Source organism: Dermatophagoides farinae, chromosome 8 (genome assembly GCF_024713945.1).
Source record: "Dermatophagoides farinae isolate YC_2012a chromosome 8, ASM2471394v1, whole genome shotgun sequence".
Lineage (NCBI taxonomy): Eukaryota > Metazoa > Arthropoda > Arachnida > Sarcoptiformes > Pyroglyphidae > Dermatophagoides > Dermatophagoides farinae.
This window is the reverse complement of record NC_134684.1, coordinates 3,649,298-3,665,226: the sequence shown is the minus strand read 5'-3', so window position 1 is coordinate 3,665,226 and position 15,929 is coordinate 3,649,298. Positions and strand designations below refer to the sequence as shown.

Genomic DNA, 15,929 nt, shown 5'->3' with positions numbered 1-15,929 from the left:
ATCAGCCTGAATACTATAACAAAAAAAAAGTCAACAAAGTCACAACACTTTATAACAATCGATTGATCAACTATCGATGATCATCACGTGATATCACTACAACAATTAATGAATGAGCGCCTGCTGTGCAAAAATATAACCACATTATTATTTCGTTGTCAAAACATCGGAATAAATAAAATTTGATAAAACGATTTGAAAATGGAAACAACACCAGCTATTTCACGTTCGGGAAGAGTGTTGAAAAAAAGTGCCAAACTTTTGGAAATGGAAACCGAAACAATTGGTAAAAGTCCAAGACAAAGTGGACCAAAACCAGGCAAAATATCAATCATTGGTAATGATTTGAATACAACTTTATCCAACGATAATATCATTAAAAATGTTGCACCAAATAATATACGGCTGAAATTGAATCTATCCAATCATAATCAACAGCTAGTGCAACCATCAAAGATTACCGTTGTTGCTGAACCGATTCCAATAACCAATAATCAAGCTATCATTACTACCACCACCACTACACCTATCCAGATTAGACCAAATGTAATATCAGCGGCAAAATCATCACCAACAATTGGATCATTGATTTTCCGAGTAAATAATGATTCAATAAAACGTCCTCATGAAAATACCTTTTCAACAGCTGATGTCAAACGAATTAAGCCAAATGAACCGGAAGAAAAGACAAAATCTCCTATTCAACACAACATTCATATTCAATCGAAAGATAATCAATCTCCTGTCGTAAGAATTATAGCAAATCAACAACAATCATTGCCACAGCAACAACAACAACAACAACAAACATTATTTAAAAGTACACTTTCACCCATATCGGATAAAACAACGATGAATCAGGATAGATTATTAAATCATAAATCATTTACAACTTCTACACCTAAGATCAATACAATCATAGCATCCAGACAGATTTTACCTCGATCCATACAGGAACAACGTCGAATTAATCAGGCTAATCGTGCACGACTTCAAATGCAACAACAGCAACAACTGAAAGATGAATTACGACAAAAACAATTAGATTCAGCTAATATCAAACAACAACAAACGGAAAATCATCATAATAATAATAATAATGAAGAGACTATTAAAACAGTAAAGAAACCAGCAGTATCTGCATATGTACTTTGGTGTAAAGAGAATCGAAGCCATATACAATCCAATTATCCGGAATTGGATTTCTGTAATTTATCGAAAAAAATGGGCGGCATTTGGCATACGTTACCAAAAATGGAAAAAGATAAATGGATTCGAAAAGCACAATTAATGACTAAATATGGTATCGGTTTTAATATGGGTGCCATTTATGATTATGATGATGAAGATCTGAAACCAGAAATTGTTCTTGGTAGTCTTACATTGCCTATAACGAAAACATTGGATAAAACGTATGGTGAGAATTTCATCAATACAGAAACATCATCAATTGAAGGTGAAAAACATTATATCGGCACTGAATTGATTGATGCTCAATCATATCTAAGTATACTTGGTGATTCTTTGATGACCATCAGTAGCTATATTCAACGTGGTATTAAATATAATAGTGAAATTCGTTATTGTCCAATGGCAGCTGCTTCAACACTACTCGATACAGCATTGGTTTCGATGAGCACATTGGCTTCAATCACATTATCATTACCAAATGTTTCGGTCAATCGTAAGATGGCCAAAAAGACCATTGAGAATGCAACCTATTTTATGCCACCATCTGAATTTTAAAAAAAAATCATCCATATTGCTAATCAATTCATTTCTTCATTTTATTTCGTTTATCCATCACTCTCTAATTGATGTATTATTGATTGATTGATTGATTTCAAACGTAGCAGCAGATGGGTAAAAAAAAATTAAAAATTTTTCTCATTCTTAAATCGACTATTTTTACTCTGTTGAGCCATCAAACAAACAAACAAAAAAATCTCTGTCTCAAATCAAACCGATTGTATGTTTTTTTTTCCAAATTCTTATTTTGATCTTTCATAATATTTCAATTTGTAATAAAATATGTCTTTTGTTTTCAATGATGATTACTTACAATTTCGTATTTTACCCAATAAAATTGAAGAAATTGGTAAGTTTTAGATTTAATTGTCAATTTAATTTTTCTAATTTTCTCAACATTCAATCAAGATTGGGAACGAGATAAAGATTTTATACATAATATACATGATTCAAAGAAAAATGAATATGTCATTCATGATCTTCATAATGGTATTCGTACTAATGTCGATGAAAAAGGATATCGTCATCTTGTCTGTGTGGTTAGTAATGTATCAATGTCGATGTTATGATTGCTTTTAACAGTGGAAATGATTTTTTTTTACCATTTAGATTTGTGACATAAAATTATCGAATTGGAACAGTGTCAAGGCACATATTACTAATGTTCATGAAGATATGTGTCAATTATTGCGTCGTACACGAATCAAACCGATTGTTGGCATCGATCAGATTGAAGAATATAGAGACAATGAGAACAAAATGGTTGAATATAAATGTAATCTATGCGATCTGTTCTATGCACCTAAATACATTTTTTGGCATATAATTTCTTTTGACCACAAAGAAAACTTTTTTGTTCGTATCCATTACACATTTATCATTATGTTATATTATTGTGTTGAATTCATTTTTAAAATATTCTTTTTTTTATCACCAGAAAACTTTATACTCAATCGATTTTATTAATCAAATTAATGATGGACGATTGAAACATGAAAAAATTGATAAAGCATTACTTAATTATGAAAAAGATCATCCAGATCGTGGATATTTTCAGCAAAAAAAATTCCATCCAGGAATGGTTGCCAGTCATTTTGGTATCAAACACAAAATGAACATTAATTACGTACAGCGATTATATCCACAAGAAACAAAACGAGTCCACAACCTTGAATCTCAAATAAAATATAAACGACCTTTAAACATTCAAATTCTATCGGATAGACAATTTGAACAAGGAAAAATTTTGTTACAAAAAATTAATCAATCTTTAATGGAATATCAGAAATGAATTTTTTTTGAATGAATAAAAATTTATTATTTATTAATCTTGTGTGATAGTAAGACCATCATTGTTTACTTCATGTGAAAGATGTGTCAATAGATCGGATAATTTATTTTTCAATACTTTTAAACCAGATTTAACCAATGTAGTAGGTTTCAATGCTCCGGTTGATTCAACATGGAAATAAAATCTTGTTGGTTTTCCATCGCGAATATATTCAGCTTCATATCGTGGATCATCATCTGGAAATTCGCTAAATTCACTACGTGGCCATTCTTCTGGTTTTGGAAATGTAGTATGACGAAAAGCATTATCCGGATCATATTCGAATGCAACACCACAAGTTGGATTCCATTTTGCATGCTCTTTTCCGAAACCTTTACGTGCATAGGCTCGAATTTTTAGCTCTTGACCACGACGTAATTTAACAATTAATATTTCATCACCTTCCGGTTCACCGTATTCTTCATTTGTCTGACTTCTTGATGAAACGGGCACAACACGTGGATCGTTGGATTTTAAATCGGCCGTTGTTACTGCTCGAGTTTCTTCCGTATCACAACGAACATGCAATACGAATTCAACTGAACAATTGCTACAAAAATCCGTACATGTACATTCTCTTGAATACTGAATTTTATCGACAACATCCTCACAAGTGAGTGGTATTAAACCTATGAATACAGATGAAACAAAAAATTAGCCCTCTTTTCAAACGAAATCATTTTGAATTTACCCAAACGATGAGCAATAAATTCATCATTCAAAACACTTGAATTTGATTCCAATTGAACCCAATCAATGGCTAATGTTGGAACTTCAGAAATGAAAATTCGCCGTAATGCATTGGCCACAGATAGATCGGTTTCATAAATTTGAAATTTAAAACTATCTTCAAGGATTCCATTTTCAGGAATATAAACTGAAGATTGATTGGCATATGGCATGATGTATGATGACAATTGATAATAATTGTATCGAATTCAATGGCTACACGAATGATATTTCGATGATATTATACTTGTTTTGTCGACTAAAAAAAACCGCTAATTTTTGTTTTCGCTTACAAATTCTCCACTCATTGTGTGCTGCAAAGCAGCAAGCACATTATAAATACACACACACAAAGGTAGAATGTATCAATGTTCATAAAGAACGGAATTTGGATTTTTTTTTATTTGTTCATTTCTATCATTTTCTCTGTTGAATGTGTGTGAATAAAAATTTTTGTCGGTAACAATCATATTACACATCTAATCATCAAACTTTTAAACAACAAAAAACAAATTCCTTATATTTTTTACTGTACAAAAATTTTTTTTTTTTTTTGATGATAATCACCATAAAGATAGATTCTTTTTGATATGAATCAAAATTTTGTTTTATTTCTTCCATTTTCTCATTAGTCGTATTTGGTTCAGGTCCGACTACTCACCACCAAAAAAAAAAAACAATTAATTTCAATACAATCTTTTTGATTTTATTCATATTTCGTATTGCTATCAAATTGTTTTAACCATATATAGTAATTATTCAAAGAAATGTAAATTGTGTCCTGTGATTATCATTGTGTTGCAGGATTTTTTTTATTTTATTTTAGAGCTATTTATATTTATATGGCCACCACCACTTTGTTCCACGACCAACAGTTTAGCAATTGTTTTTACATTTTATCCAAATAAACATAATCACAATGGACAATCAATGTCCAATGCAAGGATGTGATGGAAGTGGACATATATCTGGTCTATTCTCTACACATCGTAGCCTTTCCGGTTGTCCTTTAAGTCTTCGTTTTATTGAATTACAACATCAAAATCATTTGAAACAATGTCCAACACCAGGTTGTGATGGTTTTGGTAATACAAAAAACATGTATACCCATCATCGAAGTGTTCAACGTTGCCCATTGATTAAAAAACAATTGGAAAAAAGCAATGTGACCATCGAACAAATGGAAAGCATGTTGTTTGGTAATGATAAAGATTCACTTGTAGATCTACAATCATCATTCGCTCAATCGAGTAACGACAATATGGACATGTCATCATCGCTTAAAACTGGTATGTATTTTATTATCAAATGCGTTCCATATTATTCAATTGATGATGAATTTCAAACCATAGAATCGAAAAAGGTCACCTTTCAATCACAAAATGCGAATACCGTTTGTAATCGATTAATGGTGAAACAATCACAAAATGGTATCATAAAAAATAAGTATAAAAAACAAAACATGAACAAAATGAATGTGGCTACAAATAATTTTGTTTTGAATTTGAATGGAAACATTGAGCCAAAAAAATCCATCACTACATCGATCAATGATGGTCAAATGAAGAAAATCGAAGATAGCTTTCAATTACAAACACTCAATTGTGATCTGAAATCCATTGATTTGTTGACAGAGAATGAATGTTATATGCAAAAAAGTCTGATGAATCTAATGAACCAATATGACATTCTACAGAAACAAGAAATCGACATTTATCTTCAAATATCATCGACAGAAAAAATTATCAAAAAAATGTTTGCAGAAAAGAATAAAATTCTATCACGAATTCAAACAAATAGCGATTCAATACGAAATGTATGTAAAAAAATTCATGATCTTAATATCAGTGACAAACTAAACATTGAGGCAACATTGGATGAATGTTTTGATTTAATTGCTGAAATCCTTGAAAATCGCCAAAAAAAAGATTATAAAAAATTGTTTGAATTTATCAAAGAAAATTTCAAATTGACATAATTATTATTTTTTTTTGTATTCGATTCCAATTTTATCATTATAATTCAACTTTATTAGCATTTAATACATTATCATCATCATCATCATTTTGATTTATGAATTCATATTTAATATTCTGAATAAATAATTTTTTCCGTTTACGAACCAAACCGATGGCTTGCCAGGTTATTCGGACAAATTCATCCTGGTCAAATTGATAGTTAACAAATTTGGCATGTGCTGCTCCAATTGCTTGTTGATCAGCTTTTTGCGAATCATCGGTGATGATTTTGAATTTTGTTTGATTTTGCCATGTCAGGTAATGTATGCCACGTAAACGAGCTAAATCTCTGTAGCAATCATGATCCTCACAATTGTATAATTCAAAAAGAATTCCGTAATCCGGTTGAAATAATGTATGCGTTAATCCGGCGCCATGTATACCGATCAATATGTCGGTTTGGGATGACAAACGAACCTGTTCAATGAATGGCATTCGATGATTAAAATCAACCATTCGAATGTTTACTTTGATCGTTTGATTTTGTGCTTTCAGATATGATTTTAAAGAATCGATTAGCTGTTGTTGATTCAGTATTTGTCGATATCGAGTATTTCGTTTGATGAATGTTATATTTATCACATTATCTAGATTATTATCAGTAATAATACTTTCAGAATCTTTAAGATTAAGATGAAATAATAAGTGGCGATTGAAAGCACGAAAAATTCCACTATTACTACAGCCTGGAATCAATGGCATATTATAATATAAACCATAAATCATTCGTGGTAATAATGGAAAAATAACATCATTAAAGCAGACATTTTTGCCTTTCAACATGGATAGATTCATTAGTTCATTTCGGGTGAATGCCTGCCAAACAACACCAAAATTTGATCGATATGGATAGGAATCCCAGATTAAGATTTGATTATCACGACTGAATGAACCATTCAAATGGAAACTAAGATAAAGATTAATAAAATCACAGAAATGATGATACATGTTGATTGTCGCATCCAATTTCATGATGTAAGTTGGTTTATCAAAGTTGACATCACATTTGACCGAATGTTGTTGAGATACATTACGGAATTGAGAAATTTCAGCAAACCAAGACATCAATGGGCTTTTATGACCATTTTCATTAAGAAGACTATTGCGAAAATAATTACATTCATGGCCACCAATATCTCCATAATCAAGTATATCTTCCCTGTATCGGATCGGTTCTTGTAGATGAAGTAAATTTCGAAAATTCATAAAAATGTTTTTAGCACGACAAAATCGTGTATATTTAGTACATTCAAGTGAAGCGGCTTGTTTATGTGAATTTGGAAGACAATAATATTGAAGTTCATTTCGTTGTTGTCGAATATAGCCGAAATCGGCTGTGTTGAAAAATATGTCCATTTGTTCATCGGAATCGGTTGCCCATGATTGACTTGAACCGTTACAGATAGGTTTGTATAGAAGACAATCATTCACGTTGGCCGAATCAATTTCATAACCCCAACATGGTAAACGACTTTTTCGATGAAAGGATGTGATTGTTTTTTGACAAAATTGATTCTTATATTGCCAATCATCATCATCTTTATCATATTAAAAATAAAAAATCATAAGAATAAAAGTTTTCATCATTAAAATGATGATGACATACCATTGGTTAAATCAGTAATAATTAAATTACTATGATTATTTTGACAATAATCAATCAGTCTATGTTTGTCAACATTGAGCTGATTATGGAGCCAACATTCAACATGTTGTATAGGAATCGATGGAATATGTATCGTTATTGATTTTCGATCACATTGTGTATAATTAATTATTATAATAATTACTAAGATTATAATTATACCAAATGATTTCATCATATAAAAACATTGATAATGGATTTTTTACATTACAATTAATGATGATTTCATGTAATTAATTCAAACAATGATTTTAGGTCGCGCGGTGGATTTCTCGTTTTCGTTTCACAATATTGAAATTATTCGATTGTATCGATTGTCCAGTGAGTCACGATGTACGTTTTGTTTTACTCGATCCCGAATATTTCCAAAATCGTTCCAAAATTTTTTCATTTCGTCACTTCCAATTAAAAAATGGAAACTGATGCCACGTGTTCCGGTGGTTCTAATGTTAATCTTCTAGAGAATTTCATACAAAACGTTCGACAGGAAAATGACAATAAACGAAAAATTGTCGAAACAAATTATGAAAATAATGAAAATGAAGATATTAATATAACAATGAGTCAAGAAGAAATTGATGAAATTATTGCCCGCTTAAGAGCAAGTAAATTATTGTGATTTCAATTCTATTGTATCAAACTCAATTATTTTCTAATATTTGTATTTTCATTTTAGTTTTTTCTTTGGACAAATCTCCTATCCAAGTTCTACATGAACTTTTTGCAAATAATAGCAATGCTGTTAAAATCATTGATAAAGGTTCTATCGGCCAAGCTCATGATCCTTTACATGAAACGTGGATAACAATACAAAATATTGGCAATTTTATTGGTAAAGCTAAAAGTAAACAAGAATCCAAACAAAAAGCCGCACAAAATGCTATTAGCTTTTTTACTCGATTCTTACCATTGTCCACAGAGAAAAGTAAGAATAAACGAAAGAAAAAGCGAAACAGAAATAGTGATTCTGCTTCTAAGAGTCTCGATGAATATGTTCAAAAAAATCAAACAGAAAAAAATGAAATTTCCTTAGAAGAGTTTTTGCCAAACGAGATTGAATTCATTCCTAAACAAGATTCGGAAATAGTCGAAGCAAATAATGATGAACAATCCATTAATATAACCATTAATATCGAACCAGCACTTAAATCGTATACATTAAAATTCATGCAAGATGCAGATTTTTCGCAACTTATCTGTGAAAAAGTGTTTGAAAAATGGTCAGATACAATCAATCCAATCAACCTGAACAAATTAATCAATAAATTGATCTCCGATGAACGTGCTAGACTTAATTTTATTCAACAGGATTTATGGCGATACAAAGAAATGGCTGGCTTTGTACTGGTTTCAGATATCGATAAAAGTGTTCAAGTTTTATGTATTGGAACTGGAACTAAATGTTTAGCTAGTGAGAATCTATCTCTTGATGGTAATGTTGTACATGATTCACATGCCGAAGTGATGGCTCGTCGAAGTTTATTACAAGTTTTATATGATCATTTGGAAAATTTATTGGCAAACAATTTGAATGGTAATTTGAGTGAAAATATCGCTAGAAAATTCTGGTAATCTTTTTCCCATTAGATAAACCTGAGTTCATTCTTGAGCCAAGTGATTCGAGTGGAAAACGTTTTCGATTGAAAAACCATCTTAAATTGCATTTATTCATAACATCACCTCCATGTGGTGATGCACGAGTATTTAATTTCAATGTAAATAATGTGTTTGTTGTTTTTCCAATGTTGCTAATTTCAATCATTTTTTGTTTCTAGGAAAATCTCAAAAATAATCAAGTCCCCAAAGGAGTATTACGATGTAAAATTGAAAAAGGACAAGGTACTGTTCCGATGCCAACTAATTACATAGCTACCTGGGATGGTATTCTTATTTCCACTCAACGTTGTACATTCATGTCATGTTCGGATAAAATAGCCCTATGGAATGTTGTCGGTATTCAAGGATCATTGTTGAGTCTGTTTCTAGAACCAATTTATATTGAAAGTTTGGTTGTTTCAAATCTATTTCGTTATACTCATCTTGTTCGCGCATTACATGGACGTATTGATAAGGAAAAAATGAACAGCAAACTTGAAAAACTACCTGGTTACCGACTCAATGAATGTAAAGTTGGATTTTATGATAAATTATCATTTTCATCCAAAGACTCAACAGTAAATTTACAGTGAATTCAAAATATTCAAAGCTAATATTATTTTTTTACCCATAGTTTTCATTCATTCCATCGTATTCACACAATTGGTATAGCCATATGGAACCGAAATCTTCTGAACAAATATTTGAAGATATAGAAATTATTCGCTGTGAAACTGGTACAAATTTTTTCAATGATGAAAGTTCTCGCTTATCAAAACGAAATTTATTGGAACGATTCATGAATCTAATCACTAATTATCCGGATATTTGTCAGGAGATACATTTAACCGAAAAACCTGATGATATGAATGTGGAAAAATTATCAATATCCAATTGTGTGGATAAAAATTATCATTTTGTAAAACATATTTCGCGTACATATCACCAAGCTAAAATTGGATTATTCACCACATTAAAAGAAAGTAATCTTAGAACCTGGGTTCCAGCACCCATTGATGTGGATCAATTTCCTATTTTGTCATCAACATTACCACAGCCACCATCATCATTATCGATGCAGCAACAAGAATCGGAACAAAATAACGACGATTCTACCACTAATAATAATAATAACGACGATAATCATCTTAAAGATAAAGAGATAATAACGTTAGAATAAGGCATTATTATTATGAAAAATCATCATTTGTTATCAGTTCAATAATCAATTCATTTTTTTGGCTTTCTTTTCACCATAATTCGAAACTTTTGCACTTTTAAATGCCATATATAGGGCGTAAATTACTGTGAAGAAAAATTGAAAATAAAATGAAATGAAATGGTTTTTTTCGCAAATTTTTCATTACCTATGATGCTAATCAATAGAAAAATCCAACGTATAATCGGATTATGGAGGATAAATGTTATATAATAGAATAAATAATAAACAATGCTTCCACCGATCACTATATTCATGGCAATACAACGTAACAATGTTAAAATGGATCGTTGATGATTGATGATCACCTCACAATTTGGTATGAATGAATGTGTCCGATGTTGTTCAACAATTTGATCCTGAAAAGCAGAAAAAAAATTTTCATCACTGTTTTATAATACCACTATAGTATGATCTAATGGATTTACTTTTTTGTTAAATATTTCATACAAAAGTTCCGTATATTTACTATCATCGGCATCCGGTTCCGGTAATTGATTAGCAGTGATTTGTTCCAGATAAAAATCGGCAGATAATTTTTGACAAAGAAAAAAATTTTTCCAATTAATATCAGCCGAATCTTGTGCTTGGATCAATTCCATATTATAGATGTTGAAATCATCGTTGGAATCTACAAACAAAAAAATTTTTTTTCAGTGAATAATGTTCAGATAGGTGATTTTTGTTTAAAAATTTATCTTACAATTTTCACGTATATATCGTAGAATATAATTGAATCCTTTGGCACGAGGAATCAGATGATGTTTGAATATGGGTAATTGGTTTTCTTTAGCATAATCTATACCGATTTCATGTTTTCTTTGAGTAAATCTCGTTCCTTCAGGCATGAAAAACACAGAAATCGGTACAATCGAATTGTTTAGATTTTTCAATGAATTTGAAATATTTTTCTTATCTTGTTGCCAATCTCGTTTGAGAAAAATATGTTCACTGAACAAAAATGACCAACCAAAAATCGGTACATGACGTAATTCATATTTGACAAAAGATTTGGCCGCTCCCAATGGTCCAAACATTTTGATAAATATGAGAAAAAACATAAAATCATTTGGATAACGATGATTACTGATTACTAATGCCGGTTTTTGGCCATAACTATCGAACGTTTTTCTTTTATTGACAAACAATCGTATACGAGTTTGACAGAACCATTCAAGACATACTGTAAATTCTGTGAATTACAAACAATACAAACAAAAAATAATCGATTGATTCAAAAAAAACATTTCAACTTACGAGAAAATATCAATTCTTGCATAAGAAAATTGATTCGTAATTGCCATTTACGATCTATTTTCGATGTAATCATATAGTTTAACCATTGTATGATGCTCATCACAGAACAGGTGATGAATAGTAGGGTTAAATTTGTATAAAATAACAATCTATTCAACATTGTGGCTGATTTATTCATTCAAAAAAAAAAAAAAAAGAAAACACTGATGTTCGTTTTGGCTACATTTGATCCTGGTTTTTTTCTATATATATATTCATTTCAATTTGATTATTTTTTTTTATCATATGAAATTTTTCAATTTATCAAATCAACAAAATAAAATAATCGACCAACTCAAGGTTATCATCATCAGTATTAACAAAAAAAAAAAAAAAGAAAAAGACCTTTACACAGGAAATTTCTCTATCAGTGAGGTACATTTGCACACACACACACACACACACACACATTAATAGGGTAATTATTTATTTGAAAAAATTAATTTCCAATCAAAAATCTAAATTTTATTGATTGATTAATGATTAAATATATACATAGTTTCCGATTTTCAAATGTAATTATTCGCAAAAAAATGTCGCCAGAATGCGCAAGCGTCAGATCAGAACGATATTTATGAATGAAATGTAAATTCATGCATGCACACACACACATGTGTGTGAATTGTTCAAACAACATGAAATATTTCATGATGATGTGATGAGATTTATTCAACAAAAAAAAAAAAATGCATTCAAGACAATCACATATTATTTATCGTAAAATATTACATAATAATAATAATTCATCAAGATGTTCATTTTCAAGTAGAATTAATTTCAATGATCTAATCAAAACGAACAAAAATGATAGCAAACGATTGATATTGGTAGAAAATTTGGCCACGAAAAATTCCATTTCAATGATAAATGGTCCTTCTTTAAGTGAACATTTGAATGTTAAAATCGATCAATTTTGGTCATGGAATTATCGGAGACGAAATTTTGTCTTGATACGATTGAATAAAATAGATGATGTGGCAAAAATTCAATCGATTTGTGGATATAATTTACATGCATTGCCCATTCGAACACGGATGATGGAGACTAATTTTTCAACCACCGGTCATCATCATACACCATCAAAATCACATTATGAGCTTGGAACGAATTTCAAAAAATCATTAAGTTGTTCTGAATTGAAGGACAGATTTCCAACCAATGAACAATTGATTGCTCATCTGACCGAAATGAATTCATTGAATGAATTAGATGTGCAGCTCAGATATTTTCTAATCACACAATTGGAAGACATTATTTGTCATAGTGTTTTTGCTGATTTCAATATCTATCCATTTGGTTCATCATTAGCCGGTCTGGGCGATTCAACCAGTGATCTAGATTTGGCTATTTTACATGCTCATCAATGGAGAAAAAATCGGGACATAAATTTTGCTATGCCTGAATTGAAATCCGAACGTGATCAAACACAGCAATGTTTATCACTAATTGCCGATATTGTTCGTAATTTTATGCCAAATATATCCAAAGTTAATCGAATACTAAGGGCAAGAGTACCAATCGTCAAGATGAGTTTCGATTTGGCACCTATCGATATTGATGTTTCGATTGAATTATCTCCAGAAACTGGTCATCATGGATTATTAATGGCTGATTATCTTCATTATTGTGTTTCACAACATCCAAACATTAAACAATTTTTACTTTTTCTCAAATATTGGTCAAAACAACATGGTAAATTGATTGAGTTTAGTTATAATTTAATAATCATATAAAATATAACCGTTTTACTTTTTCTTTAGGTGTCGTCAAATCCATCCCGGGTAATTGGTTTTCAAATTTTCAAATACTTGTATTGGCCATCTATTTTCTTCAGAATGAACAAATTTTAAAACCAATCAATGATATCGATACAAAAACAGATGATGGTAGTGAACAACAACAGAAGCCCGTTTTAAATACAATGAAAATGTTTTACTTATTTTTTGAATTTTTAGTTTCATTTAATTTTGAAAAACAAGGTAAATTTGTTTTTGATCATTTTATAATTTTTTTTTACCATTTTTTTTCATTTTTGCTCCTAATTTCAATATATATAGCCATGTCGATACAAACAGGAAAATCATTTGCAAAGCCCGATTTTTCACCACTTTTCATTGAAAATCCAATGGAACCTACATTGAATATTTGTAAAAATGTTAGCGGTGTTGAATTTAAAAAATTATTACTACAAGCATACAATTCATTAGATGCAATGCATTGTACGGATTTTCATCTGGCCAATCTACTTGATCCAGAATATTTTAAAACACTTGAAAAACGCAATAATCAATCAGTTCGTTGAACACCATTTTTTTGACTTTATTTAGAAATTTGAACTATTGTTTATAAACTGTACAAATGCCGTTACAATACGATCTTTGTCATTGAATGGATTCAATTTGGCATAATTAATAAATTGTCGCCGAAATTTATTCAATTCTGCTATTGGAATCTTTCTGTTTAGATTGACCATCACATCTGTGCCGGTGATTCGAATTCCATGAAGTTGATTCAATTGAAGTGCCGTTTGAATTTGTTTCACTGTCAATTGTGTTTGATTATCCAATTCCATGATAAAATTATCGGTTGTCATCGGTGTTGATTGTGTGCTTCGATTAGGTTTTAGTTTCGAATGTTGAAATAGCGCTTCGTGGATTTCTTTCAATGGTAATTGTTCAGATTTAAATTCAATCCGAAACAATGGTTTTTCCCAACGATTAGAAGCCGTGGGTGGTTCATAACGTTCACATAATTCATCGAATATTTCTTTGCTATAATTTCGTATCCGAACATCATTTTGTTCGATTGTTGTTTTGTTATCGAAATGTTCATTGATAAATAGTTCATATTCATCCAATGTATCCATCGGTGGTAAACATTCGATTAGTGCAAATGTTTGTTGAAATTGTTTACACATACAATACAATTCATATCGGAAACCTTTAATGTAATTAGATGAATCCAATATGACCACAGTGTCTGGTGAACTAAGATGACGTTGAACTTCAGATTTAAGCCAAGAACGTAAATCTTTTTCATTTTGTGCATTACGATAAATTGTATCCAATCCTTGTTCACAGAGTTTTTCTTCATCACTAACGATTATCAAACATTTTTCTTTGAAAAATGATTGTAATGTTTTTGCTGTTGTTGATTTTCCTGTCAATGGTTTTCCACATATAACAATTAAAGGCATTTTTTATTTATTATTAAATAATTAGAAATTAACTTGGAATAAGAATAAACATTTTTATATGAAATTGAAAAAAACGTGACACTAATATCACGTGATAGGCAGTGTTTATGAATGTGTGTGTGATTCTATTCACCAATGAGATTCATCATTTGTTGCCATACAATTGTTGTGATCGCTTGTTTGAAATTTGGCTACTGTCATTCTCATGATCATCAGATGATTTTAAATTTTCTTCATTGGATTTAATTTGAATTGAAAATGATTGTTCATGAGTAGTAACATGGTTGTAAATATTCAAATTTCTGCTGCAATTGCTACTGTTGGATTTATATGGTACGAATCCAGGTGGTTCATAATCAATTGGTACAATATCATTGTAGTATAATTTGAATACAACATTGTAATGTCTATTTTTTGGAATGGATTTCATTTGTTCAAGTGTTTCGATTAAATTCAACATTAAATCGATATCGTTTTTCCGAAGAAATTGTTGTGGATCTTCATTTAGTTGACTAGAAAGTATTAGAAAAATATTATTAATAATTATTATCAATACATTTAGTAGTAATCAGTCATTACATTGAATAATCATAAGTAAGATCATAACTTTCAATCACATTGAATGAATCATGGATTTCCATCACTAATGTTTTCAGATAACAATATTTCAATGGCCGAAAACAATTTTTCATGTAGTTTATCAAATTTTTCACCGCTTCATTTGAACCATCTTTCAGAATTCGTAATCGTATTGGGCCAAAATCTAATGGTGAATATGAATTTTCATTGAAAAAATTTCGTACATATAGAATAGTGGATAGTGTATAACCAGTAAGTTTACACAAATATGATGTCAGATCCTTATTATTCATAGTTGATTGGTTTTTTTCCTATAATTAATAATTAAATTTTACAAAACAAAAACAAATTTAAAATAAAATTTAATTTAACTATTTTTTTCACATGAAAAGATTTTATTTTTTTCAAAATTCGAATCGAACGATTGTGTTATACGTCGTTTTACAGGAACATTTCCTAGTTCAACACGGATTTCCGGTAAATTTATTTTTTTTTAAACTGCCGCTGGTTCAATGTTATTTTCAAGAAAAATCGATTTTTTTTGCAACATTGTATTGGCAACCAAAATTTTC

At 30.2% G+C, this 15,929-nt stretch overlaps 10 protein-coding genes across 12 annotated transcripts; 5 read left to right on the top strand and 5 right to left on the bottom strand.

The window, feature by feature from the left end:
• The first annotated feature begins 178 nt into the window (after nucleotides 1–178).
• LOC124495470 (uncharacterized) lies at nucleotides 179–1,893 on the top strand. The gene has a single exon (XM_047058860.2). The coding sequence runs from the start codon at nucleotides 202–204 to the stop codon at nucleotides 1,744–1,746; it is 1,545 nt and encodes a 514-aa protein (XP_046914816.2). The 5' UTR covers nucleotides 179–201; the 3' UTR covers nucleotides 1,747–1,893.
• Nucleotides 1,894–1,960: 67 nt separating this feature from the next.
• On the top strand, nucleotides 1,961–3,077 carry LOC124495478 (uncharacterized). Its single transcript, XM_047058869.2, has 4 exons — nucleotides 1,961–2,098; nucleotides 2,158–2,288; nucleotides 2,359–2,604; nucleotides 2,687–3,077. Exons 1-4 carry the CDS (start codon nucleotides 2,032–2,034, stop codon nucleotides 3,038–3,040), a joined length of 798 nt encoding a protein of 265 aa, XP_046914825.2. The 5' UTR covers nucleotides 1,961–2,031; the 3' UTR covers nucleotides 3,041–3,077.
• Nucleotides 2,994–4,138, bottom strand: Polr2C (RNA polymerase III subunit RpII33). The gene is made up of 2 exons (XM_047058867.2): nucleotides 3,771–4,138; nucleotides 2,994–3,708 (listed from the first exon to the last, which is right to left on the bottom strand). The coding sequence occupies exons 1-2, from the start codon at nucleotides 3,979–3,981 to the stop codon at nucleotides 3,074–3,076; spliced, it is 846 nt and encodes a 281-aa protein (XP_046914823.1). The 5' UTR covers nucleotides 3,982–4,138; the 3' UTR covers nucleotides 2,994–3,073.
• A 97-nt stretch (nucleotides 4,139–4,235) lies between these two features.
• Nucleotides 4,236–7,426, top strand: LOC124495475 (uncharacterized). Its single transcript, XM_047058865.2, has 2 exons — nucleotides 4,236–5,097; nucleotides 5,161–7,426. The coding sequence occupies exons 1-2, from the start codon at nucleotides 4,728–4,730 to the stop codon at nucleotides 5,784–5,786; spliced, it is 996 nt and encodes a 331-aa protein (XP_046914821.2). The 5' UTR covers nucleotides 4,236–4,727; the 3' UTR covers nucleotides 5,787–7,426.
• Eogt (EGF-domain O-GlcNAc transferase) lies at nucleotides 5,773–7,761 on the bottom strand. Its single transcript, XM_075733389.1, has 2 exons — nucleotides 7,433–7,761; nucleotides 5,773–7,364 (listed from the first exon to the last, which is right to left on the bottom strand). The coding sequence occupies exons 1-2, from the start codon at nucleotides 7,647–7,649 to the stop codon at nucleotides 5,824–5,826; spliced, it is 1,758 nt and encodes a 585-aa protein (XP_075589504.1). The 5' UTR covers nucleotides 7,650–7,761; the 3' UTR covers nucleotides 5,773–5,823.
• Nucleotides 7,762–7,794: 33 nt separating this feature from the next.
• LOC124495469 (double-stranded RNA-specific editase Adar) lies at nucleotides 7,795–10,423 on the top strand. Of its 2 annotated transcripts, none has more exons than XM_047058859.2 (5): nucleotides 7,795–8,076; nucleotides 8,148–9,005; nucleotides 9,059–9,186; nucleotides 9,247–9,645; nucleotides 9,702–10,423. In XM_047058859.2, exons 1-5 carry the CDS (start codon nucleotides 7,884–7,886, stop codon nucleotides 10,245–10,247), a joined length of 2,124 nt encoding a protein of 707 aa, XP_046914815.1. In that variant the 5' UTR covers nucleotides 7,795–7,883; the 3' UTR covers nucleotides 10,248–10,423. The 2 variants fall into 2 exon arrangements, with proteins under 2 accessions (XP_046914815.1, XP_075589503.1); XM_075733388.1 differs by having other exon boundaries at nucleotides 7,884–8,076; nucleotides 8,148–9,014.
• Nucleotides 10,239–11,779, bottom strand: LOC124495472 (1-acyl-sn-glycerol-3-phosphate acyltransferase delta). Of its 2 annotated transcripts, none has more exons than XM_047058862.2 (5): nucleotides 11,544–11,779; nucleotides 10,990–11,478; nucleotides 10,715–10,917; nucleotides 10,435–10,645; nucleotides 10,239–10,372 (listed from the first exon to the last, which is right to left on the bottom strand). In XM_047058862.2, exons 1-5 carry the CDS (start codon nucleotides 11,719–11,721, stop codon nucleotides 10,293–10,295), a joined length of 1,161 nt encoding a protein of 386 aa, XP_046914818.1. In that variant the 5' UTR covers nucleotides 11,722–11,779; the 3' UTR covers nucleotides 10,239–10,292. The 2 variants fall into 2 exon arrangements, with proteins under 2 accessions (XP_046914818.1, XP_075589505.1); XM_075733390.1 differs by having other exon boundaries at nucleotides 10,715–10,919; nucleotides 11,028–11,478.
• A 404-nt stretch (nucleotides 11,780–12,183) lies between these two features.
• LOC124495471 (poly(A) RNA polymerase, mitochondrial) lies at nucleotides 12,184–14,019 on the top strand. The gene is made up of 3 exons (XM_047058861.2): nucleotides 12,184–13,274; nucleotides 13,343–13,561; nucleotides 13,640–14,019. Exons 1-3 carry the CDS (start codon nucleotides 12,269–12,271, stop codon nucleotides 13,882–13,884), a joined length of 1,470 nt encoding a protein of 489 aa, XP_046914817.2. The 5' UTR covers nucleotides 12,184–12,268; the 3' UTR covers nucleotides 13,885–14,019.
• On the bottom strand, nucleotides 13,884–14,800 carry LOC124495476 (protein KTI12 homolog). The gene has a single exon (XM_047058866.2). The coding sequence runs from the start codon at nucleotides 14,776–14,778 to the stop codon at nucleotides 13,906–13,908; it is 873 nt and encodes a 290-aa protein (XP_046914822.1). The 5' UTR covers nucleotides 14,779–14,800; the 3' UTR covers nucleotides 13,884–13,905.
• On the bottom strand, nucleotides 14,775–15,900 carry LOC124495480 (HORMA domain-containing protein 1). Its single transcript, XM_075733391.1, has 3 exons — nucleotides 15,793–15,900; nucleotides 15,358–15,668; nucleotides 14,775–15,290 (listed from the first exon to the last, which is right to left on the bottom strand). Exons 2-3 carry the CDS (start codon nucleotides 15,648–15,650, stop codon nucleotides 14,924–14,926), a joined length of 660 nt encoding a protein of 219 aa, XP_075589506.1. The 5' UTR covers nucleotides 15,651–15,668; nucleotides 15,793–15,900; the 3' UTR covers nucleotides 14,775–14,923.
• Nucleotides 15,901–15,929: the final 29 nt, after the last annotated feature.

Excerpts from the sequence above, each read along its gene's own strand:
- LOC124495470 (XM_047058860.2), top strand. The coding sequence starts at position 202 with ATGGAAACAACACCAGCTATTTCACGTTCGGGAAGAGTGTTGAAAAAA.
- LOC124495478 (XM_047058869.2), top strand. The coding sequence starts at position 2,032 with ATGTCTTTTGTTTTCAATGATGATTACTTACAATTTCGTATTTTACCC. Across the intron at positions 2,289-2,358 it reads ATCGTCATCTTGTCTGTGTG|ATTTGTGACATAAAATTATC; the intron begins GTTAGTAATGTA and ends TTTACCATTTAG. Across the intron at positions 2,605-2,686 it reads ACCACAAAGAAAACTTTTTT|AAAACTTTATACTCAATCGA; the intron begins GTTCGTATCCAT and ends TTTTATCACCAG.
- Polr2C (XM_047058867.2), bottom strand. The coding sequence starts at position 3,981 with ATGCCATATGCCAATCAATCTTCAGTTTATATTCCTGAAAATGGAATC. Across the intron at positions 3,709-3,770 it reads ATTTATTGCTCATCGTTTGG|GTTTAATACCACTCACTTGT; the intron begins GTAAATTCAAAA and ends CTGTATTCATAG.
- LOC124495475 (XM_047058865.2), top strand. The coding sequence starts at position 4,728 with ATGGACAATCAATGTCCAATGCAAGGATGTGATGGAAGTGGACATATA. Across the intron at positions 5,098-5,160 it reads GTCATCATCGCTTAAAACTG|AATCGAAAAAGGTCACCTTT; the intron begins GTATGTATTTTA and ends TTCAAACCATAG.
- Eogt (XM_075733389.1), bottom strand. The coding sequence starts at position 7,649 with ATGATGAAATCATTTGGTATAATTATAATCTTAGTAATTATTATAATA. Across the intron at positions 7,365-7,432 it reads TATTACTGATTTAACCAATG|ATGATGATGATTGGCAATAT; the intron begins GTATGTCATCAT and ends AATATGATAAAG.
- LOC124495469 (XM_075733388.1), top strand. The coding sequence starts at position 7,884 with ATGGAAACTGATGCCACGTGTTCCGGTGGTTCTAATGTTAATCTTCTA. Across the intron at positions 9,015-9,058 it reads CAATTTGAATGGTAATTTGA|ATAAACCTGAGTTCATTCTT; the intron begins GTGAAAATATCG and ends TTTTCCCATTAG. Across the intron at positions 9,646-9,701 it reads TTTCATCCAAAGACTCAACA|TTTTCATTCATTCCATCGTA; the intron begins GTAAATTTACAG and ends TTTTACCCATAG.
- LOC124495472 (XM_047058862.2), bottom strand. The coding sequence starts at position 11,721 with ATGAATAAATCAGCCACAATGTTGAATAGATTGTTATTTTATACAAAT. Across the intron at positions 11,479-11,543 it reads GCAAGAATTGATATTTTCTC|AATTTACAGTATGTCTTGAA; the intron begins GTAAGTTGAAAT and ends TGTAATTCACAG. Across the intron at positions 10,373-10,434 it reads TCTATTGATTAGCATCATAG|TAATTTACGCCCTATATATG; the intron begins GTAATGAAAAAT and ends TTTTCTTCACAG.
- LOC124495471 (XM_047058861.2), top strand. The coding sequence starts at position 12,269 with ATGCATTCAAGACAATCACATATTATTTATCGTAAAATATTACATAAT. Across the intron at positions 13,275-13,342 it reads ATATTGGTCAAAACAACATG|GTGTCGTCAAATCCATCCCG; the intron begins GTAAATTGATTG and ends CTTTTTCTTTAG. Across the intron at positions 13,562-13,639 it reads ATTTAATTTTGAAAAACAAG|CCATGTCGATACAAACAGGA; the intron begins GTAAATTTGTTT and ends CAATATATATAG.
- LOC124495476 (XM_047058866.2), bottom strand. The coding sequence starts at position 14,778 with ATGCCTTTAATTGTTATATGTGGAAAACCATTGACAGGAAAATCAACA.
- LOC124495480 (XM_075733391.1), bottom strand. The coding sequence starts at position 15,650 with ATGAATAATAAGGATCTGACATCATATTTGTGTAAACTTACTGGTTAT. Across the intron at positions 15,291-15,357 it reads CTTACTTATGATTATTCAAT|TCAACTAAATGAAGATCCAC; the intron begins GTAATGACTGAT and ends AATACTTTCTAG.